Genomic DNA, 24,557 nt, shown 5'->3' on the forward strand with positions numbered 1-24,557 from the left:
CGGGGCTCTCTGGGGACCCTGATGTAAGGAGGGGGGCTCTCTGGGGACCCTGATGTAAGGAGGGGGGCTCTCTGGGGACCCTGATGTAAGGAGGGGGGCTCTCTGGGGACCCTGATGTAAGGAGGGGGGCTCTCTGGGGACCCTGATGTAAGGAGGGGGGCTCTCTGGGGACCCTGATGTAAGGAGGGGGGCTCTCTGGGGACCCTGATGTAAGGAGGGGGGCTCTCTGGGGACCCTGATGTAAGGAGGGGGGCTCTCTGGGGACCCTGATGTAAGGAGGGGGGCTCTCTTGGGGACCCTGATGTAAGGATGGAGCTCTCTGGGGACATTGATGTGAGGACGGGGCTCTCTGAGGACCCTGCTGTAAGGAGGGGGGCTCTGGGGACCCTGATGTGAGAAGGGGGGCTCTGGGGACCCCAAAGTAAGGAGTGGGCACTGGGAACCTCAATATATAGAGAGGATAGCTCTGGGAATCCTGATTTAAGTTTGGGGGCTCTGGGGACCTTAATACAAGAAAGGTGACTCTGGGACCATGATTTCAGATGGGGGGACTCTGATGTAAGGAGGGGGGGTTCTGCACTGCCACTGATCCCATCCCCTACCAGCACTGTAACTCATCTCATTGCCCCAGCACTACCACTAATCCCCCCCCCCCCCCGCCCATTGCCATTGATCACACACCCCCTCCCCCCACAGCTCCAAAAGCCAATGAGTGAGCAGTCATGATGTGCGGTAGTCTCTAGCAACCAATCAGGGAGCGTAAGTGGGGAGCAAAATTGCATGGTGGGGGCCCAAAAAAAATGTTTGCCCAGGGTCCAATCAATTCTAAAGACGGCCTTGGACAGAAGTGAAGGGAAATCTCCCCAATGACAATGTTGTCTTTTGTATTGGTGGAAGCAGGGTACTTATATATGTGTGTGATTTTTTTTGATACTATTTTCATTCAATATCTGACATTTATAAAGATATTTTGCATTTACTTAAGCACTTACGGACCGCCCGCCGTTGTTGTACGTCAGTACTTTGAAGAAGGATATCGTTGTTAAGGCAGCAGCTAGCTGCCATAACCCTGGCATCCTCTTCAGCGTGCGGTCCGCTTTCAGATAAAAGTGGTCTCTGTGGCTTATTTGCCACGAGATCACTTTTATCGGCGGTGGGAGAGTGCCCCCCTCTGAAATTTACTCTTTTTTTTTTTTTTTGCATTATAGGGTAAATATGAGATCTGAGGTCTTTTTGACCCCAGATCTCATATTTAAAAGGTCCTGTCATAATTTTTTTCTATTACAAGGAATGTTTACATTCCTTGTAATAGGAATAAAAGTGACACCATTTTTTTTAAAGAACAGTGTAAAAATAAAAAAAATAAAAGGTAAAATAAATAATAATAATAAAAAAAAATTTTAAACGCACCCTGTCCCGCCGAGCTCGCGTGCAGAAGCAAACGCATACATGAGCAGCGCCCACATATGAAAACGGTGTTCAAACTACACATGTGAGTTGTCGCCGTGATTGTTAACTAACTACTGTTGTCTTATTTTTTTTATTCAAAAAAGTGTATTTTTTTCCAAAAAAATTGCACTTGTAAGACCGCTGCGCAAATACGGTGTGACAGAAAGTATTGCAACGACCGCCATTTTATTCTCTAGGGTGTTAGAAAAAAATATATATAATGTTTTGGGGTTATAAGTAATTTTCTAGCAAAAAAAAACAGTTTTTAACTTGTAAAAGCCAAATCTCAGAAAGAGGCTCTGTCCTTAAGTGGTTAATGTGACTTACACCACGTGTGTCCTGTGAAAGCAGCTTCCCTTTGACTGGTATGCCAGTAACCTTTTTTCTTTTGTATTTATACATATGCTGCAGGGACCACACTGACTTGTGAGTTGGCATATTTCTACGGTTTAAACCATTTTACCTCCTTATTAGCACTAAAAACTGACAGGGGTTCTAATTCTTCTCCACTGTATCCATCCCACCTGATATCACATCATGAGATAAAATACTGAATAGTTTCATGAGTAAACTACCTCACATTTTAAAGAAATAACTCGTGCTTTTTTGTGTACTGCAAAAAAAAGTTTGAAAAAAGCTATTTGTTTTTTCTCTCAGATTTTAAGTGGAAAATAACCCTTTGTGGATTGAGCCCATGATCTCTTAAAGGAAATCACTTTTAAGGCCCCTTTCACACGGCAAACCTGCTCGGATCCGCCTGTCTGTTTTTCAGGCGGATCCGGGCAGGCCATCCATTGACTTCTATTGAGAGACAGATGTCAGCGGAGATGTGTCTGCTGACACCCGCCTGCCATCCGATCCACTAAAAACAGACGTATGGCGATACGTTCGCCATCCGCCTTGGCAGATCGGATGAGATCTGATGAAAATGGACATGCTGTCCGTTTTCGTCCGATCTCTCCATAGAAATCAGCGGCACTCTGACAGGCTCCTCCCCACTCAGTGAGCAGAGACAGACCTGTCATCCGCCGGCTCAGCGGAGATCAACGGAGCGATCTTCTGCTGAGCTGGCGGACTCCGCTAAACGGATCCGCCTCGTGTGGATGAGGCCTTAGACTGTTGCCTCTGGTACAGATGTCTCCATTGAAAGATTTCCCCTCGCCTCCTAATCCATTGACAAATCATAACACTTCAGATTTTCCATCCTTTTTTTTTTTCCCTAGTGACACTGGTCACCAGGCCAAATAGAGAGGCCAAATCTCCCCAAACGTACACAGACCGCAATAAAAATATAATTTGCGTTTCTAAATCTTCCTCATTCTTCTCACACACACAACAAAAATGGTTTAACCATAGACATGCTTTCTGTTCCTTTTCTTTTCGTCACTTTTTAAACCTTTTTATTCAGTGAACTTTAATCAGATTTCAAATGTACAGTAGGGAAAATAATTATTTGATCTCCTGCAGATTTTGTAAGTTTGCCCACTTTCAAAGAAATGAAGGGTCTATAATTTTTATCATACCTATATTTTAAATGATAGAGACAGAATATCAGCCAAAAATCCAGTAAAAAAACACATAAAACAAATGCTATAAATGGAGTTGCAGTTCAGTGAGTAAAATAAGTATTTGATACCCAAGCAAAACATGACTTAGTACTTGATGGAGAAACCCTTGTTGGCAAACACAGAGGTAAGATGTTTCGTGTAGTTGGTTACCAGGTTTGCACATATCTCGGGAGGGATTTTGGTCCATTCTTTACAGATCTTCTCTAAATCCTTAAGATTTCTTGGCTGTCGCTTGGCAACTCGAAGTTTCAGGTCCCTCTATAATTTTTTTATAGTATTAGGGTCTGGAGACTAGTTAGGCCACTCCATGACATTAATGTGCTGCTTATTGAGCCACTCTTTTGTTGCCTTGGCCGTATGTTTGCCCATTGGCTCCTCAATGTGGTAAAGTCGGTCTGTACCTTTAGCAGAGAAACAGCCCCAAAGCATAATGTTTCCACCTCTGTGCTTGACTGTAGGGCTGGTGTTCTTAGGGTCATAGTCAGCATTTTTCTTCCTGCAAACAGGGCGAGTCGATTTAATGCCAAAGAGCTTAATTTTGATCTCATCTGTCCACGGCACTTTCTCTCAATCCTTCTCTGAATCATTTAGATGTTCATTGGCAAACTTCAGGTGGGCCTGTACATGTACCACCTTGAGGAGGGGGACCTTGCGGGTGCTGCAGGATTTTAATCTATGACGCTGTATTGTGTTACCAATGGTTGGTTTGGTGACTGTGGTCCCAACTGCCTTGAGATCATTCACAAGCTCCTCCTGTGTAATTATGGGCTGATACCTCACTTTTCTCGTCATCATCCTTACCCCATGAGGTGAAATCTTGCATGGAGCTCCAGACTGTGGCGATTGATGGTTATTTTGTATTTCTTCCATTTGCGAACAATCACTACAACAGTTGTCTCCTTCTCGCCAAGCTTCTTCCATTCCAGCCTTGTGCAGGTCTACAATCTTGTCCCTGACATCCTTTGACAGCTCTTTGGTCTTGCCCATGATGGTGAGGTTTGAACGGAAGAGGTTTTAATAAAAAAATAAATCTAAGTACCTTTTTTATAATTATTATACAGCTGTGATGTGTCCCAACTGTTTCCCAGCCCATCTGTGGGGAAACCTAGGACAAAATGAGCTTTAATACTGGTCACGTGTTAAAGAGGAAGTAAACCCTGATGGGTTTTACTTCCTTCCTCTGCCCCTGCAAAGTAAAAGCATAATATGCTAGTATGCATTGCATACTAGCACATTATGTGACACACGAAGCCCGCGCTGTCCCTGCTGGTGGCTGCATCCATCTTCGCCCCTCTTCCTCCTGGGGCCGCGGACTCCAGCTCTGTGACTGATGGGAGCCACTTGACGTCACTCCTGCGCATGCACGGGGGAGCCGCCAGTCATGGCACTCGCTCGAAGGGCCATTTCTTCACAGCGCATGCGCTGATGACATCATTGGTGCAAAACACAGTAAATTTCTCCTAAACCTCGCACCTTTAGGAGATATTTACAGTACCTATGGGAAAGCCTTATTCTAATCTTACCTATAGGTACAACTTCCCCATGGAGGTTTACAACCACTTTAAAAAAAATAAAAACAGTCTTTGAAATACAAAGGGAAAATACATAATTTTAAATAAATGATTTAAATCCTCATACAAATGTTTTTGAACTGAAATCATCTTTTTTTTTTCTTTTTTCTTTTTTCTTTTTTCTTTTTTTTTTTGTGTGCAAAAATATGGTGTGGACGATCTAGGGGGAGGTTCTGCCAATTGCAGCCTGTTTCACCCCCCTCTAGCCTGTGTCTGTTTTGTGCTCAGAATTACAGGGAGGTAAAGCCTTCATCACTTAATATGTAATATCCCGAATTCATTATGTTTAGCTGTTGAGTGGGCATGGAGGAGGAGGAAGGGCATGGGCTGTCATTTATATGTAGTATATACACCCACATGTGTGTCTCTATAGTAATGTGGGCTGCACAGATAAGAAAAAGGAGAAAATGAATAGCTTAAAAGGGAACTGAAACTGGAGCATGTTCAGTAGAACGGCTGGTCTACACAGTCTCAGGCTGCAGTGGGGATGCAGACAAGTTGGGAGGGGCAAACTGTAAACAGCAGGATTAACCAGACTTTTTTGGAGAATATAGAAAATGAATCCCATAGTGACTGAGCGAATATGAACAGCATGTAATACAGCATGTACTGGCAGTTTTTGTGGGTTTGTTTATGATGTGGATTTAATGATACCTTAAGTCAGTGTTTGTTGTCTGTATATATAAAAGCCTTATTGATTTGCAATGATTATACTTAAAGTGTTAATATTCCTTATATGTGCCTACTGTACCATGTACTTGTGTGAGAAAGTGTCCTGTTCTCTTTGTATTGCTTCCTTTGTGTGAAATCCCTGGTGTTCCTGCCAGTCCCCTTGCTTTCCTATTTAAAAAATTTCCACACTAGGCTGAAGAGACAAATGTGGTCAGTTCTCTAGCTGTGCTGGGAACTTGGTATGCTCTCCTCCAATGATAAGACTTGCCGTGACACGCCCCTGCTGCATAGCCATTCACTGGGAAGCTCAGTGTGCTGCTGCTTCACCTCCCCCCAGCTTTTATGCAGCTGAGAATAGAGGGAATGTGATCACTTATAAAAAAAGGGAAAAGTATTTATAATTTTTTTTTATATCCATACAATATGTTTTGCTATTATTGTTTCCCAAGAAAAGTCAGCAGCTTAAAGTATGGATAATCATACATTTTTGTGGAAGTTTTAATTCCTTATTTGTTTATTGGTTGAGTTTCATGATTGTAAGGCCCTAACCAACCAAAATAACTGTGTAATGCCATTTTCAGTATAGTTTTGGGTAGCGTGGGAAAGGGTTAGAACTTCAATCAGTTTATTTCTGTCAGTAGGGGGCAAGGGTACTCTTTACTTTCTGTCTCAGTAACCACATATAAGGAGAGAGCAGAAATATTCCCAAGAGGACGGCGGTCAGCAATATAATCCTGTCTGTAATCTTTGTATCCTGATGGCCACACTAATAAAAAAAAAAATTAAAAAAAAGAAAAAAAAAGGGGGGGGGGGGAATCCTATCAGGGATTCAGGCAGCAATAATAATCTGACAGTTATCTCCACTTTCTAAATCTTTTAAAAAACCCGTGCTCAGATGTGTGTGTCGTGTATGTTTAGCATGATGTCTTGTTTTCTGATCTGTGACTTACATAGAATGATTTGTCTCCACACAGTGGTTACATGGTGATGGGGGACGCTTTCAACACCTCTCTTTTCAAACAGACATTTCAGAGAGTTTTTACTAAAGATGCACAGGGGAACTTCAAGATGGCATTTGGCGGTACTTTAGAAATCAAGGTAAAATAACATTTCTGTGGATTTATGTGGTGTAATCTTGCATAAATACCCTATTGTTATGGACTGTGACACATTTGTCACACAAACTTGTTCTCGGTCAATGTTATATTGTTTTTCTTTAGTTTATAAGTGTTTAAAGTTAAGTTTTAACTGTCCTTCTTTTATACCTGTTGTTGTTTTTTTAATGTATTTTTATTATTAAAATTTGTTCAATAGTCATTACAAAATATGGTACACCATGACATTCAGGCAAAAACAGGACACTTCATATCTGTTTTTTAAATACAGCCCCACATTCCAATAAAGTTGGGACGGTGTGTAAAATCTAAATAAAATGCAGTGATTTGCAAATTTCAAAAATCCATATTTTATTCACAATAGAAAATAGAAAACTTATCAAATGTTTAAACTGAGACCATTTTACCATTTTTGAAGATCAGGCCTTTTTTCTAAAATTTCTGTATATTTTAAAGCGGAGAAAATGGTGGGTGATGCAATTTTTTGTTATACAGTATTTGTGCAAATGTATATTTTTTTTTCCTCCCCAAAAAAAGGTTAATGAATTTTAGTGCACAAAAACACAATCTAATACCTAATTGTTTAGTAAACTATGAAAGATGTTACGCCAAGTAAATAGATACCAAACATGTCACGCTTTCAAATTTTGCAGTGAGACCTCATATGTGTGGTGCGATTGCTGTTTACATACTGTCGTTTGCCTTTGCACGCAAGCACAGGGGGACGGGGGTGCTTGAAATTTTTTATTTTTCATTTTTACGCTGTAACTTTTTATATCATTTTTTTTTTTTTGTTATTACAAGGAATGTAAACATCCCTTGTGATAAGTGATAGGCAGTGATAGGTCCTCGTTACTCAGACATCAGGTCTGTTAGACTCCAGATCTCTCCTCTGCTCTCCCCTTTCTGCCACTGTCTCCCATCTATTTAAAGTGGTGTTCCGGCCGAAATTATACTTTTTAAATAAAAATACCCCTATAATACACAAGGTTAATGTATTCTAGTAAAGTTAGTCTGTAAACTAAGGTCTGTTTTGTTAGTTTATAGCAGTAGTTTGTTATTTTATAAACTTGCAGCAGGCCGTGGCCATCTTAAGTGTGGGCATCTGAAGCCAGACTGTATTTCTTCCTGGATCTCATCCTTGCAGATCTCGCACATGCTCAGTGCAGCACAAGCAGTGTAATAGGTTTCAGGTCAGGTTTCCATAGCAACGGCAGTGTCAGAGGAAGTTGCTGCCCCTTCCCAGAAGGCATTGCAAACAGGAAATGATGCGATGGGTCACGGCCAGGGAGGAGGAAGTGAAAAATGAATACAGCAGATATACAGTAGGTGCTGAGAAAAAAAAATAAAAAAATATCCAATTCGTTTACAGTGCACAGTTTAGTGAGGGATGCTGAAGAGTTGTAAAAGTGGGTGGAACTCCACTTTAAGAGGTTCTAAATGCCAGAAGGTGGAGCTGGGCATTCCAATATTGTGACTGCTGTGATTGGCAGTCACATTGGTCACATGGTTGGAAAGCTCCTGATCGCAAGTATGCATCGGGAGCTTTCCGGTACCCACTGGTTACTGTGTCGGGAGCACTCTCTCAGCTCAGTAATGTGTTTACCTAAGGCTGCATGGGTCTGCTCACTCATCGAGAGGCCACGTACAATATATGCATACCTTGGGCAGGAACTGGTTAAAAGCTTTGAATCATACCAAGATTGGTATAATCCAATGCTTTTTTCAAACCATTAATGGTTTGTTTACAACTGGCAAAACCAGAAGTGATGAAATACTTGTCACTTCTGGTTTCTTAGACCATAGAGTAGATCAGGGCCGTTCTATGGTCAGCAGGCAGAATCGCCGGCTGCAGTCTCGGTGGGACAGGAGAATTCCCTCCTGCTGCTTGTAAAAGCAGCTAGGATTGCTTTTACAAGAAAGAGCTTCACTGCCTTGTCGTGCTTAAATAGATATGTTTTTAAAAAATGGATACCATAATAAAGAAACCATGTATATAACCACTATAAATTGCATTTAAGATTTGCTTCTTAGTTGGGAGTATCTTTTTCTGAAGATAAACACCAACCATGGTTTTTGGCTCAGGACATAAACCTACACCACATTGCATGACTTAACTCCTTCTAAGAGTTTTAAATGTAGAGAAGTAATAGGATTCAACAATATAGCATTCCTTTTCTGTTAACTGCAGTCCATTGATTTAAAAGCCTAGTAGGAAGCTTTTCTACTGTGGATTTCCCATTGCCTGACACATGTTCTACACAACCAGAGTGGCCTTATAGTAGAGGTTTGTGGCGGGTCATGACTCCTAATACATTGGTATAATTCATGTTTTGGCTTCATCATCTAAATTGTTTTCTACTTTAACCACCTACCAACCAGCTGCCGTCATTATTCTGTGGCTGGTCAGCTCTTTCCCGTGAATACCTGTTGGTGTACGTCGGCTCCTTTAAGAGGGATAACAGGCGCGCGCGGGAAAGAGAGCCAAAATGGGGAATGTAAACAGACAGATTCTCATTCTGACAGGAGATCTGCTGTTTCTAGTGATTAGGAAGAGCGATCTCTCTCCTCCCCCAGTCATTCCCATCCCCCCACAGTTAGAAACACCACCCAGGAAACACATTTAACCCCTTGACCGCCCCCTGGTGTTAACCCCTTCCCTGCCAGTGACATTTACACAGTAATCAGTGCATTTTTATAGCATTGATCACTGTATAAATGTCAATTGTCCCAAAAAAATGTCAAAAATGTCCGATCTGTCCGTCATATTGTCACAGTCCCACTAAAAATCGCAGATCACCGCCATTACTAGTAAAAAAAAAAATATATATATATATATATATATATATATATATATATATATATATATATATATATATATATATATATATATATATATATATATATATATATATATATATATATATATATATATAATGATAAAAATGCCATAAATCTATTCCCTATTTTGTAGACGCTATAACTTTTGCGCAAACCAATCAAACGCTTATTGCGATTTCTTTTCTTTTTTTTTTTTTTTGCCAAAAAGTAAAAACGATTGTTTTTTTTTTTTCAAAACTGTTGCCTTTTTTTGGTTTATAGCGCAAAAAAAAAAACACCAGAGGTGATCAAATACCACCAAAAGAAAGCTCTATTTGTGGGAAAAAAGGACGTCAATTTTGTTTGGGTACAGCGTTGCACGACCGCGCAATTTTCAGTTAAAGAGACGCAGTGCCGTATCGCAAAAAATGGCCTGGTCATTAAGGGGGAAAATCTTCTGGTCTGTAAGTGGTTAAACAGGTTTCAGGAGCAAACATTGTCATAAGAGCCCTTGTATTAAAAAACGTGTTTTTTTTTTTTTTTTAATAACAACCTTTAATTTGATTCCATTTTATGTATTTCATGGGTTATGAAGACGTCAAGAGAGATAAAAATTTCAGGTGCTATTGGACCCTGTGTATCCTTGAATGCCAAGGGACCCTGTGTGTCTGAAAATGTGAGTACTGATGTTTTTTTATTTACTAAAATTGAATGTTTTAAAACTGTTGTGTCAAATCAAATACAACTTAAAGAAATCTTCAAGTTCAAGACCTTTGTTAAGGTTTCTGTGATGCTCCTGGATGTTATTGCCTGACTAATATGTAGCTTCCCGTTGCCTTTACTGCCCAGTGAAGAGACAGCATTGTACTTTAATCAGCAAGCCACATAGGTTGGACTTGATGGACTCTTTTTTGGTGTCTTTTTTCAACCTCACCTACTATGTAACTATGTAACAAAGGGTCACAGAGAGACCCTTTGTGAGAAGAGTTGACGAGTTCTAACTGTTCCCTACGCTATCCAAAACTGAAATAAAAGTTTGGGCTAGAGATGCACTTTAAAGAGATATAGCTGGCCTGGCAAGCTAAGTATCTAGTGACAGACTGGAAAAACTGGAATAACATATAGGAGAGCATGTGCCTTAGAAGTTACTGTTAGCAGATAGTAAAACCAATTTTATAAGACTTTTTAAAAGCATCAGGATATTTAAAAGAGAAGTTCAGGGTTTGTTCCTCTTTTTTTTTTTCAAAATCATACTTACCTAGGTTGATGCAACATCGGTCCGATACTGCATCTGTCCACTGACGGCTCTAAGACTGAGAACTGAGCGATCCAACACCACTGATCGCTCAGTTCTCAGGGCTCTGCGAGCATGGAGCTGGTGACTGTCAGTCACCACTGTCTGCCCTGCCCCCCTTACCATGGTGTGTATAAATATATACAAATATGTTTGTGTATTTAGAGTACTGCAGGTTTCAAATATCATTTAATAATTGGAGTAAATGAATCTTTAAAATGAAAAGGGCCTTTACTTGAGCAAAAACAAATATAAGCACAGCATTTCACATCTTTCAAAACAAATAAATGTCCAACTAAGTCATGGCTCACCAGCCAATAGAAAGAGTTGGTATCAGGCTCGTCTTTGACCACATGACCACAAGGTTCCCAGATGGGAAGAGAGAGAGATAGCACACCGCTTCTCAGCTGGTGACAGTCTGTCCTGCTGAAATACTGCCTTTGCTGCAATTTATTTTCCAATGATTTTTATTGAAAATAAGTTTTTGACAGACAATAAGGTTCTTAACACAAATACCATTTCAACAACAGTGTTACAATAGTGGGTGTCAGATCAGTACATTTTGGTCATTCAATAAGAGTATGGTGCTGCGCTAATCCATTTAAGAACTATATAGTGCATAAATATGTGGAAATATAAAAAAAATAAAAAATGTAAAAAATGTACACAAAATATTAAGGGTGCTGGTATCTATTAATCATGATAACTTAAAACTCTATAGAGTGACTGTGTTGTACTGGCGTGCTGGTATAAAACATAAAACATGTGGTAAAAAAGCATGTGATCAATATCATGTGTAAAAAATTTCACAAATAAATACAGTAACTGGCTCCAATAAAATTCATATAAATAATCTACGAACCAGGCACACAGTAAACAAACACAGAGGGTAAAGTGACTAGTGCAAACAGACAGGGTGTCAGTGACAACTGACTACAAAAATAGGTGAAAAAGAACTCAAAAAAGTCCACAAATAAAAGTGCATAAATGGTGATCCTCTTTGGGCAAGTGAGGTGACTAGCACAAATAGTGATAATTTCTTTCTTCGTGTAACACACCACACATCGGTGGGCAGTGGCCCCTTACCTGCAGGTAATGGGGTAGTAGCATTAGCCAATTTGAGGCATGGCAGCCCTTATTCAAGATGCAGGGATGAAAAAAACTTCCGAATGGTGGAGTGCCAGCTTCAAACCAGTAGTGGGGGCAACAGTTTTTGGTCCTCTCCTTGCTAGCCTAGTATGGGGACTGCGTCCCTCCGAGTGTGGTACCAGGGTCACCAGATGGAAAAAAGAGCAAAGGAAGGTCCCACAATAGTTTAACATTGTTTGATGATAAGCAGAGTTTATTTCAACAATAATAGTACTCACATAAAAGCAGTGACACAGAGCATAAATCCGACGAGCAGCGAGCTCGTATCTCCAGTAAATAAAGAGTGCCTTTCCCGTCCCTCCGCGTGACGTCACGACACACGTGACTTCATCAGGGGATACAGGGAGGCACTATAGCTGTCCTTAAATAGCTCGCTCATAGACATTAATGGGCGACCATTTTCTAGAAGTCTAAAGGAAGTACTAAAGCGGCCATTTTCCCAGAGGTGAATGGACGCGGCCATCTTGTTGGTAACTAGCAGAGCGGTAGGGGGCGGATGTTAATACACGACGGCTGTGATGAGATAGCCAATCGGTAACACCATTAACAGCCACTGTCAGCAGAGGAGGAAAAAATAAAAAATATAAAACCGGCAAAATGACATAACTTTTATTCTGTGTGTGAAACCGCAGGAGACATCAGCACACAGAAAAGTAAAAAACGGAAATAAAACATATAAATTTTATTTAAAATTGTTTAAAAGGCCGAAAAATTAAAAATATGATTTATAACGGTAAACAATCGATCGGTCCAGGAGAGGCATCTATGTTAACCGGGACCGAGGAATAGCAAATGTGCAGGACAAGGCACTGGGGGATAGGTGCTCGGATTGTCAGTACATAGTAAACATACACAGGATCATTTATTTTCCAATGATTTTTATTGAAAATAAGTTTTTGACAGACAATAAGGTTCTTAACACAAATACCATTTCAACAACAGTGTTACAATAGTGGGTGTCAGATCAGTACATTTTGGTCATTGCACAACTATACTATCAAAGTTACTAACCACGACCGTTCCTGTCCTGAAAATAAGGTAAAGATTCATGAGATGCCTAGAATTCGCTGATCGAGAAAAAACATTCACTGTGTGCATAACAATGTTATTATTAACACTAGTATATATAAAAGATCCTGTGAGCCTCCTCTGATTATAAATTGCCTAAATGGCACTGTGAAACAGCTGCAAGAAATAAACACGTCTCATAAAAACATGCAGATAAAAGCAGAAATAAATATATACGCTGCGCTTTCAAATATACTCTTCGCATTATATATATATATGTGATAACCAAAGTACAAATATGCGTGTGAATCACACACCGTGATACATCCAGTAACTGGTGACTGTAAAAAGTGACAATAGTGCAACAAATAGTTATGAATACTTAAAAATGAACATATGAATGAAAATAATCAATCACACTAGTAAAAAGTGCTATAATGAGCATCCATATGGTGATTGGTTGTATCAAAATTATTGTTCATAAAATCATATAGTGTTCATAAAATCATATAGTGTTCATAAAATCATATACGGTTCATAAAAATATATAGTGGACTCAATCCACTAAAACATATAGATGAATAAAAAGTGCTTCTATGTACATATGTGTCATCCAGTTATTTCAGTTCAAAAGTGCTTCTAAAGTCCATGCGATTTGGAAGCTGTGTAGATAATCCAAAGCAAACCACTGTAATCACACTCAGGTGCTCCCCCCTAGGTATTAAACGCTCACCTGAGCATGTGACTTTGCACTTAATCTTAGTCAATACACGCCTGTGAACCACCTCTGGGGCTCTGCAGTTTTAGCCAGACTCCTGGACCCGTCAGCACTATACCTCGGTTGAGTGAAAAAGTACTGGATGGTGTAATAACCGTTTAACAGTTTATTAATCACATAAAAGCCCCCTATGGGGTACTCATAGTACAGGCGCGTCAGCACGCCACTCAGCATCAGGCAAACAGTATGTAAAGATACCGGATCAATATTGGAATGGTATGGGGTTCTTTCCTGGCAGGTCACCTGCTCCCCTAGGGGGGAGCACCTGAGTGTGATCACTATGGCTTGCTTTGGATTGATTCCACTATATATTTTTATGAACACTATATGATTTTATGAACACTAATTTTGATACAACCAATCGCCATATGGATGCACGTTATAGCACTTTTTACTAGTGTGATTATTTATTTTCATTTATATGTTCATTTTTAAGTATTCATAACTATTTGTTGCACTATTGTCACTTTTTACAGTTACTAGATGTATCACGGTGTGTGATTCACACGCATATTTGCACTTTGGTATCACATATATATAATGTGAAGAGTATATTGAAAGCGCAGCGTATATATTTATTTCTGTTATTATTAACACTCATAGCAAGTCAAGTCTATTGTGCTTATATGATTTCGAAAAGCATTGCATAGGAGGGAGAGCGCAAGAATCCCGCAGAGGGACTCTCGTGCAGTGGAACCAGATTTTCCAACATAAAGCCATAATAAAAAACACATTACACAGTGTAATCTAGGCTTAGGGTAACTTTAAAGCCCACTATCAAACATGTGGGAACATAAAACAGAGCAAAGTGAGAAATTGTATGAAGGAGCATGAGAAAGAAAGGAGAAAAGAGAAAAAGAAGTAGTTTACGGTCGATCACCACACTCTGCACTACTGACCCCTCCCCCCATCCCACTCCTCACGGTGACTGGAGATATCTAATCCAGGGGTTCCAAACCTTTTTGAATCAATTTTGTTGATCAATAAGGATACTAGTAAATTTTTCATTCATGATCCAGGAAATTTTATATTTCTAAAATTTTACACAGGGGTTTTCCATGCTCGCGCTATGGTGGTCTTGGCTGCCAAAATGGTTGGACTTGATGGACTTGTGTGTTTTTTCAACCTCGCCTACTGTGTAAAGATAAAAAAAGATGAGAGTCGATAAATAAAGGAATTATAAAAAAAAACACATAAGGGTCCTGAGATGTCTGGGCAGTTCACTTGAAAGATCAGAAAATAAGGCTGTCTTAATGTTTTTGGGTATATTTAATCCAGTCACTGAGTAAACCAGGTTGAAAATTCTTATCCAAAACTGTCTGACTTTTGGGCACGTCCACCAGATGTGGAGCATTGTACCCTCTTGGCCGCACCCCCAGAAACAGAGGCAATGCATCTGGTAGATTTTAGCTAGCCTCGTCGGAACGAGGTACCATCGTGACAATACTTTATAATTCACCTCCACTAGGGAAGTGTTCAGATTTCCCCTGTGCACCATGGTCGACCATTAGGACCAAACCTCACTCATCGATAGTCTCCCCCAGGTCTGCCTCCCAGGCTAATTGATCGGGGAGTTTAGAGCCCTAATCCCTTAACAGAATATACAACTCTGAGATACTACCCCTTGTCCCAGGACCCTCAGGCATTTGTTTTCATAAAAGGTTCTAGTGGTGATGTCCCCCTGATCTCGGCATAGTGTCTGTATATAATGGGTAATTTGGCACAGCCGAAACGATTCTGCCTGGGGCATTTCCAGAGTATCTCGGAAGTAAGAAGGCTTTCTAATGCCCTCATGGTCTATAAAATGTGCTATCCTGTATAGACCTTTATTAATCCACCATGTGAACTGTTACAGATGTCGTCCTGGGGGAAAGTGTGGATTTCTGAAAATGGGGGCCATTGGGGTATGAGGTGACTTTAGAGAAGATATTTTGCACGCCCTGTCCCAGAGACCCAAGAAGTGGGAAAGAGGGGCGCTAAGAATGCCTTTTATCTCCCTAGGGGGTAATCGCAGTAGAAGGTCAATGAGGAGTGTGGAACGTGCTTGTGTCTCCAGTTTTACCCAATCAGGCTGGTAAGTTGTAGAAAGAATTTGATTGAGTTGCACCAGCTGGGCCGCTCTATAGTATAACAAAAAGTGAGGAGCTCCCAGTCCGCCCCGTCATTTTGAGACATACAAGGAAGATCCAGCCACACCTCCCTGGCTCCAGATACATTTGAAAATTAATAATTGGAGTAGTTTGAAAAATGTTGTGGGAACCGGTATCGGCAGGGACCTAAAAATCATAAAGAATTCTGGGAAGTCATTGTCATTTTAATTGCACCCATTCTGCCCATCCAAGAAAGAGTATGGTTCAAGTCTTTTGCCATAGAAGAGAGGAGAGGGACATAGTTAGTTAGCCTTATATAGGGAAGAAACATCCTGGGAGCGTTTTACTTCTAAATAGGGGAGGGCCTGTGTACACCACTGAAACAGAAAAAAAGAAGCACGTATAAAAGTCATGGTTGAGGCAGGAAGATTAAGGTTCCATCGTCTCAGATTTAGTTTGGTTGACCTTCAGGCCTGACATCGCCCCAAATTTAGATAGAAGTGAAACCAAATTAGGTAGGGTCATGACAGGGTCCATGATAAATAAGAGATCATCCGCAAATAAATGCGCATTTATGATCTCTGCTTCCATTCAAGACACTGTGTATATTAGGATAGGTCCTGATGGCAACAGCCAATGTTTCTATAGCAACTACGAATAGGAGAGGTGAAAGGGGACAGCCCTGTCTGGTTCCTGTCCTAATTTGCAATAGGTCCAACTTGCGACCAAAGGCTACAATGTTAGCCGAGGGAGGGGAATACAGCACCTATAGTAGTGAGAGGAATTGGGCCCAAAATGTAATTGCCTCAAAATGTGGAACAGGGAAGGCCAAGAGAGGGAATCAAAGGCCTTATGAAAGTCTAGGGATAATAACATTCCCCGTCTGGGTCCTAAGCCATCCCAATTAGAGTGAAGTAAGAATATAATGTTCATGGCCCTACAGATCTGGTCTGCCACCTGTCGCCCTGGGACAAAGCCCACTTGATCCACGTGGACATATTTTGTCAGAAAGGTATTAAGTCTATTAGCGTACATTTTCGTTAAGAATTTCAAATCTACATTAATGAGCGATATGGGCGGTAATTTGTCACCTCACTGTGATCTTTATCAGGCTTCAGTATTAGACAGATGTGGGCTCTATTTAGGTCTCCATCCAGGTGAGACCCACCCCACAGGGAACTAATACATGGGAAAATGTATTTTAATAAGAGGCAGAGAAACCATCTGGAACCGGGGTCTTAGATGCCTGAACGTGTTTAATTGCGGTCAATGCTTCCTCCATAGTGATAGCCCCATCTATTACCTCTCTATGGGAGACAGAAAGGGACGATAGAGGCAGATCTTTTATGAAGTCATCTATAGCAACTGGTTTCAGGGTCTCTGGCTCTTTATATAAGGAGGTAAAATAAGAATGAAAAAGATCCAATATCTTTTGTGGATTTTGTGTGATGGATCCATTGGGCTGTCTGATTTATGGGACGGGGTCTGGGTGCCAATTTTTTGGTAAACAATGTTCCTGCTTTGTCTGCCTGGTTATAAAATTTTGCCTTCGTCCATCGAAGACTTTTTTCTGCCCTAGTCATTAGACAAAGTTTCAGTTCCAGTCTAACCAAATCAATCAGAGCCCTCAGGTCTAGGTCAGGATTGTCCTTATGCTGGGTTAGCAAGTTGGACAGCTCACGCTCTTTTTTGGCTGTTCAGCGAGTCGGAGGCTTTTATCAGCCATAATGCAATCTGAATGAAATGTCCCCTGATGGTCGCTTTGTGTACCGCCCAGGAATTTACCACAGAAGTGTCCAAAGGTGTCTGTGCAAAGTACTCTTTAAGATTTTGTTCGATATCGAAACATATTGAGGGATTGCTAAGCAACAAATCATTCAATCTCTAGGGGGCTGGACCAGTAAAACATTGTAGCAAGTCGCATGCTGTCCAAAGCACTGAATGATCTGACCATGTCACGTCCACTATTTTGCTGAAGTGAAACAAGGAGGCCACCAACAGAACCTTAACCATTTGCCGACCGCCACAGTACATATACTGTGGCAGGTCGGCTCTATTACGTGAAACTACGTACCTGTACGTCATTTAGTGCAATAGATAGCGGGGCCGCGCGTGCTGATTGGCTCCCCCTCTGGCCAATCAGTGGGTCTGGCGGACGTGATGTCTGGCGGCCACCCACGATCGCTCCACAGAGAAGCAGAACGAGAATGTAAACAAGGCAGATCCCCGTTCTGACACTGAAGGATATAGAGATCTTCTGTTCCTGCTAAGCAGGAACACGGATCTCTGTGTTCATCCAGTGAGTCCATCCCCCACACAGTAAGCAAACACCTCCTAGGGACACACTTAACCCTTTGGGTGAACCCTGGTGTTAACCCCTGCCCTGCCAGTGTCATTATTACAGCAACCGTGCATATGTTTAGCACTGTTTACTGTAATAATGTCACTGGTTCCCAAAAAGTGTAAGGTGTCTGATTTATCCACCGCAATGTCGCAGTCCTGCTAAAAATCCCTGATCGCAACCATTACTAGTAAAAAAATTTTTTTAAATATAAATAAATAAAAATATCCCATAGTTTGTAGACGTTTTAACTTTTGCGCAAACTAATCAGTATACACTTATTGGGATTATTTTTTACCAAAAATATGTAGCAGAATACATATTGGCCTAAATTTATGAAGAAATTAGATTTTTTACATTATTACATTTTACAATATTGTTTTTTTTTTTTCAAAATTGTCGGTATTTTTTGGTTTATAGTGCAAAAAATTAAAACCGCAGAGGTGATAAAATACCACCAAAAGAAAGCTCTATTTTTGGGAAAAAAAAGGACATCAATTTTATTTGGGTACAGAGTCGCACGACCGCACAATTGTCAGTTAAAGTAACGCAGTGCCGTATTGCAAAACATGGCCTGGTCATTAAGGGGGTAAAACCTTCCATGGCTGATGTGGTTATCTATTCTAGAATGGGTGTTATTAACATGCGAGAAAAAAAGTATAATCTTGCCTGGATGGGTAATGTTTCCGCCATAGGTCAAATAAATTATGGTAACGTTTTAGCCAGCTGAGGCTAGGTTCACACTGCTGCGAATTCTATTGCGAATTTGAGCCGTTGCGATCGCTCAAATTCGCAAGTCATTTAAATTACATAGATTAACATTAGTGCCGTTCACATCAATGCGTTGCGAATATAACTTGCGGGAAAAAAAGGTCTTGTGCGAGTTTGATCCGTGTGCGATGCGAATTCAGCTCCATAGACTACAAAATTTGCAGTAGAATCGCAAGAACACATATAGAATTCGCAATGCAAATTCGCAACGCAATCGGAACAAAATCGCGCTAAATTCGCACTGCAGCAGTGTGAACCTAGCCTTAGAGCCTATTTTCAGGAAATGCCTTTGGGAGGATTAGAGCCGTCTCATCTTTTCAAGTATAAAGTCTACAGCCATGTTTGAGAATCCCCCCCCCAAACAGGACAGGATAGTGCCCTGTAGTTCTGGGGTCACATTGTGCAAAAGCTTCCTAGAGAAGGGTAATTGACCTGTGTTCGGGGCGTAATAAGAAATTAAAGTTACCAGAGTGCCCTCCAGATGACCCACCACCAAGAGGTAGTGACCATATGGATCACCTATGAACTTCTCCAGTAAGAAGGTCACCCGCTTAGAGAAACAAATGGCCACCCCTCCAGTCTTTCCAGGTCCATTCGCTAGGTAGTGATGGTGTAAGAATTTTAGGTTGAAAGTCAGGGAGAAGTGCATTTCCTGGAGAAAAAGCACATCAGCCTTTAAAGATCTATAGTATTGGAAGGCCATCCTACGTTTAACTGGTGAGTTCAGGCCCTGTACGTTATGGGAAACAAATTTGAAAGGGTATCTATTGTTAGTGGCCGCCATGGTGCACAAGGAAAAAGGGCTGTCACTTATCGATTCCCTAGAGGTCACAAGATACATTTCCTCGAGAGGCAGAAACAGCAGGACCGCCAGAGTCTGGAACCATGGGATCGCAGCAAAATGGAAATAAAACAGATCAGGATTAGTAAAGAAAACAAAAAGAGCAACCCAAAGGAGAGTCTCCCAATGAGAGCTGGAGAATAACATACAATCGCAAGGATGTCAACTCTTTAAGCACAGTAACCAATGGGGACAATTCCCCTACTCCTTTTGGAACTGTCAGTGGAAAGGCCCCTGTGCCTGGTTTGGTTTTGGTCCCGTCACGGAGTGGGAGGTCTGAAAGCAAACAAGGCGAATGGCCGTCGCTACCAGCCTCTGCCAAACCTTGTAAAAGATATTCAAATATACATAATGCAAAGTAATATCATGTTAAGGAAATTCCGTAAACCATAATAGTAAACTAGAGAGTAAAGTGTAATGGGGAGCATACATGGTGGGTGAAACCTTGCCACTGATATTGTTAGACTGACAACTTTTTGTTAAGGGGTCCCCACAAAGTTGGCCTCCAAAGAACAAAGAGAGTACCATAACTTTAGAGATATAATGTTATATAAAGGATAATTAAGAAGATCCAATGTGATCCCGCCCATGGATCAGCATAGGAAAAAGGGTGACGACTGTCACAAACAAATGTAGCTGTATGAAACAGAAGAGTGCATGTCTTTTTCAAGGAGGTCTAGCTTTCAGCTTGGCCTTGCCTCTGGTTGAGCGCCAGACCGGTGGAAGAGGGCTTTGAGGCAATCTGCCTGGAGGAGTATGAGGTTGCGAGGGATGTGGTAAGCCCCAGGATCCACAGAAATTAGGGCTAATTTCTTCAACAGTATTACGCCTTATAAAAGGTGGAGAAAGAATGCCTTTTGCGTTGGTTGGTGAAGGCTAGACAGAAAGCTGAGGCCCAGTGATACTTGATTCCATTTGTTATGAGAGGCTGTAGTAATGGTTTAAGGCCCTGCATCTTTGCATGGTAGTAGGGAAAATATCCGCAAAGATCTGAATAGGATGTTCCCGAAAGTGTATATCCATGATTTCTCTGGCTTTGGCCATCACCTGTTCCTTGACTGAATAATAGTGCTATTTCACGATGATGTCCTATGGCAGACCATCAGCACGAGGTTCAGTCAAGGCCCTATGAGCTCTATCTAACTCCAATTTATGTGAAGGAAAATCCGGTAGGAGGCGAGGGAACCGTTGTTTGACCACTGCCATTGAATCCGTAAAAGACTCAGGAATGCCGCATACTCTAAATTTATGGCATAAGCGATTTTCCAAATCGTCAATCTTTGTTAAGGGCTTCCTCCAGTCATTGTACGTCCTTGATGCAGTTAGTATTTTGGTTGGTTGGTAGCGATCTAGTCCCATCCAGTTTGGAGTCAATGGTCCCTATGAGGGTTCCGAATTCATGAAACTCATGTTTCAGATCAGATGTTATGCCTTTAGTCGCCCTCTCCAGGCTGTGGTCTAATAATGCAGAGAAACGTGCTATGATGGCAGGGTTCCCTGGATACTCGTGTAATGGAGCAGCAGAAACATTAGGTGTAGGAGGAGGGCTGTCTTCCATGCTCCCTTGACTAAGCACTATGTCACATAAGGCTTTGTCCATGTCTGAGTTTTGGGAGGAAAACAAGTTCCCTGCCGGAATGATGCAGTGTCATGGGTGGAATAATCCACCAGCTCGCCTGTCCCAGCCATTGGTGGAGCTTCCCTGAGCTGGGCTTGTGAGGAAGACTGGCTGCTGCTGTGTATGCTGCGGCGCCGGCACCATCTTGACGGCCTGGGAGCTCTCAGGGGCTTCTCCCTGCGGAAGCTGTGAGGTTCCAGCCTGTCTCTGGCCATAGAGCGAGTCCCAGATGTGTGGGGATCTGGATCGGGTCTGTAGCAAGTGCGGGCAGGATCGCTATGGGCCAGGGTCAGTGGAGATGTGGTGGCGTGGAGCAAAGCTGAAGACAATTTCTGACACAGAAACCCACAGGGCTTTATACACTACTCCAGCAGTACTGGCTTAAAGTGGTTCCCAACTTAAACAGTTTTTCACATTAATGCATTCTCTGCATTAGGCCCCATTTCACACGGATGTTCCGTTTGTCCGTTTTTCCCCTATCCGTTGACGGATGAAGAATAAACATCAATGCATCTCTATGGAGAAACGGATGTAAACTAATCCATCCTTTTACATCTGCATCTGTCAACATCTGTTCTTTGAAACGGATAAAACCCCTATTTTTGTTCTGTTAAAAAAAACTAAACTGTTGAAAAACTAAATGGACAAATGGTCCATTTTTACATTGGTAGTAGATGTAAAAAACTGATGCAAACTGAATCAGTTTTTTTTTTTCTTTTTTCTTTAAAAAGTGACTGAACTGATAGGAATGCCCATGTGAAAAGACTCTTAAAGCGGAGTTCCACCCAGAAGTGGAACTTCTGCTCATTTGTCTCTTCTCCCCCTCTGGTGCCACAATTGGCACCTTTCGGGGGGAGGGGGGACAGGATACCTGTCATTGACAGGTATCCTGTTCCCACTTCCGGGAGTCCAGGCCGCAGCCCGTGACATCACCGCGGGGCTCCTTCCTCCTCTCCCTGTCGCCGGGCTAGTAGGAGAGAGGAGCGGGGCCTCGCGCATGCGCAGTATGTAGTTTTTTTGGGGGGCGTAACACCGCTTTAAGGCCCCTTTCACACATGCGGGCCGCTCATTTCATCAGTTCAGTTACGTTTTTTCAAAGAAAAAAAGGATGACGTTTAAATCTGTTTGTCATCAGTTTTCCACGTTTTTTTTACATCTTCCAGCTAGAGTCCTTAACCACCTAAGTCCTGGAGCCATTTTCTTCATGCAAAATAGACGGTGTGTCTGTTTTTCATCCATTTTTCCTCCAATCTGTTTTTTTAGCGGAAGAAAAAAGGGCTTTGATCTGTTCCAAAAAATGTTTCAAATGGATCTTGACGGAAGCAGATGTAAACAGATGATCATCCATTTACATCCGTTTTTCCATACAGATGCATTGATGTCCGGTTTTTCATCCGTCAACGGATGAATGAAAAACGGACAAATGGTCGGCATGTATCAAAGGGGCCTTAAGGTAAAAAAGGCCCCATACCTGTCCTAGCCTTCCTGCCCCTAAACACAAACCTGAGTTCTCCACTGATACAGCACTCTGCCCAGCTGCAGCTTTTTTCTCATCACTTTGTGGATTCCCGGGAGGCTCTGAGAGCAGCAGGAGCCATAGACTGTCAGTCAAACTCCTGTGAGGAGTGAGAGGGGGTGGAGCTTACCAGTGCTGTGTGTGCGTATCTATGGATTCACATAGCCCAGCTTGGGAGCACATAGCTTGCTGAGAGGGGCACTCAGAGGAGAAGCGGACAGTGCTGGTGGGGGGACAGAGCAGCTAAGTGTAACCCCTCTTTTATTTTAAAATAGCCTTTAGAATCACTTTTAGCCTACCTATGCGGCTCTGGGAGCTGCGTCTTGCGCAGGCTCAGCAGCCCATTCATTTGATGGCCTGCCGTGCCTCCAGAAACGCAGGGAAAAGGGCACTGCACCATTTCTGGAATCGCAGTGCAGTTCCGATTTCCAGTATGTGCAGCATGCCATTAGAATTAATAGCACTCGCAAGCTTACAGCAAGTTTTTCTGTGTGGGTGGTTGCGGCTGCGGGTACACATGCGGACTAGCTGCAGAAACCACCCGCACAGATGTGAACCTAACCTAAAACCAGAACCCTTTCTACCTACAAACTTTGAACCCCTGTGGAGCAATCATTCTCTTTAAAATGTATTGCCTGTTCTCCCAGGTGCCCTTTCCTTGCCAGGAGGTGAAAAGCTATTTTTCGTGTTCATTGGCAAAGCTTTAGCTTTTACTTTCAAACTAGCATTTAAAAGACAGACTGCTGTTCTACATTATCCCATTTGTAGATTTATATTTATATATATATATATATATATATATATCTATATCTATCTATATCTATATCTATCTATATAAACATCTGTTCTTCCTTTTCTTGCAGCACTTGCCTTACTATAATAGATTCTAAATAAAGCCTAAAACATAGAGTTGTAAAAATAGAATCAGGTTTAATATTAAATATGTTCACCCCAGCCTATTTCAGGAATACAGTGAAAATGTTGCTTTTGTCTGTGCAGAAGTATTTGTAATGCACTTGTTTTCTGGCCCTAAAACAAGTTTTCCAGCCACAGACTGAAAATCCTTGCATCAATTATTCAGTTAATTATAAATGCTGTTAAATGATATGAGATATGTGAACCGGTAATGTTCCCTGTCTATCATCGTTTGAGCTTGATATTTTCAGCGGAAATTATGTGGAAATTTTATTGTTTGGGAAAACAAAAAGCCTTAGAAGCATTTTACTGGGATACAGAAAAATTGTGCTTCTTAACTGTCCATGGCGCCTTATCTATTCTGATTTCTATCTGGCTAATGAGTGTTTCATTGCTCTAATGTATTCCACAGGAGATTGGTACGGGTGGGACGTGTCAGTGGAAAGTTTGTGGCCTTAGTCCGACCACAACCCTGGCGGTATACTTTGAAGTGGTTAATCAGGTAAGTAAATAATGCATTCTCTTAAAGATATTTTTAATAAAATGAATATAACAAAAAATAATGTACAAAAAAACAAATCTTTTCTTCCTTTTTCCTTTTTTTGTATTTGAGGACCCGATTTTTAAAATTACCTATATGGTAGAAAGACAAATATACAGTATCTACAAAAGTGAGTACACCCCTAACATTATTGTAAATATTTTATTATATCTTTTCATGTGACAACACTGAAGAAATGACACTTTGCTACAATGTAAAGTAGTGAGTGTACAGCTTGTATAACGTGTAAATTTGCTGTCCCCTCAAAATAACTCAACACACAGCCTTTACTGTCTAAAACAAAAGTGAGTACACCCCTAAGTGAAAATGTCAAAATTGGGCCCAAAGTGTTAATATTTTGTGTGGCCACCCTTATTTTCCAGCACTGCCTTAACCCTCTTGGGCATGGAGTTCACCAGAGCTTCACAGGTTGCCGCTGGAGTCCTCTTCCACTCCTCCATGACGACATCACAGAGCTGGTGGATGTCAGAGACCTTGCG

At 41.4% G+C, this 24,557-nt stretch overlaps 1 protein-coding gene across 2 annotated transcripts in view; it reads left to right on the forward strand.

The window, feature by feature from the left end:
* Positions 1–24,557, forward strand: part of SEC23A (SEC23 homolog A, COPII coat complex component) — a 248,004-nt gene that overhangs the window by 99,926 nt on the left and 123,521 nt on the right. For both annotated transcript variants that reach the window (XM_073609690.1, XM_073609691.1), the window contains 3 exons: positions 6,235–6,358; positions 9,791–9,871; positions 23,929–24,018. In XM_073609690.1, the coding sequence (XP_073465791.1) occupies positions 6,235–6,358; positions 9,791–9,871; positions 23,929–24,018 (295 nt within the window). The remainder of the gene's footprint in view (positions 1–6,234; positions 6,359–9,790; positions 9,872–23,928; positions 24,019–24,557) is intronic.

This window comes from Aquarana catesbeiana, linkage group LG13 (genome assembly GCF_042186555.1).
Source record: "Aquarana catesbeiana isolate 2022-GZ linkage group LG13, ASM4218655v1, whole genome shotgun sequence".
Taxonomy (NCBI): Eukaryota; Metazoa; Chordata; class Amphibia; order Anura; family Ranidae; genus Aquarana; species Aquarana catesbeiana.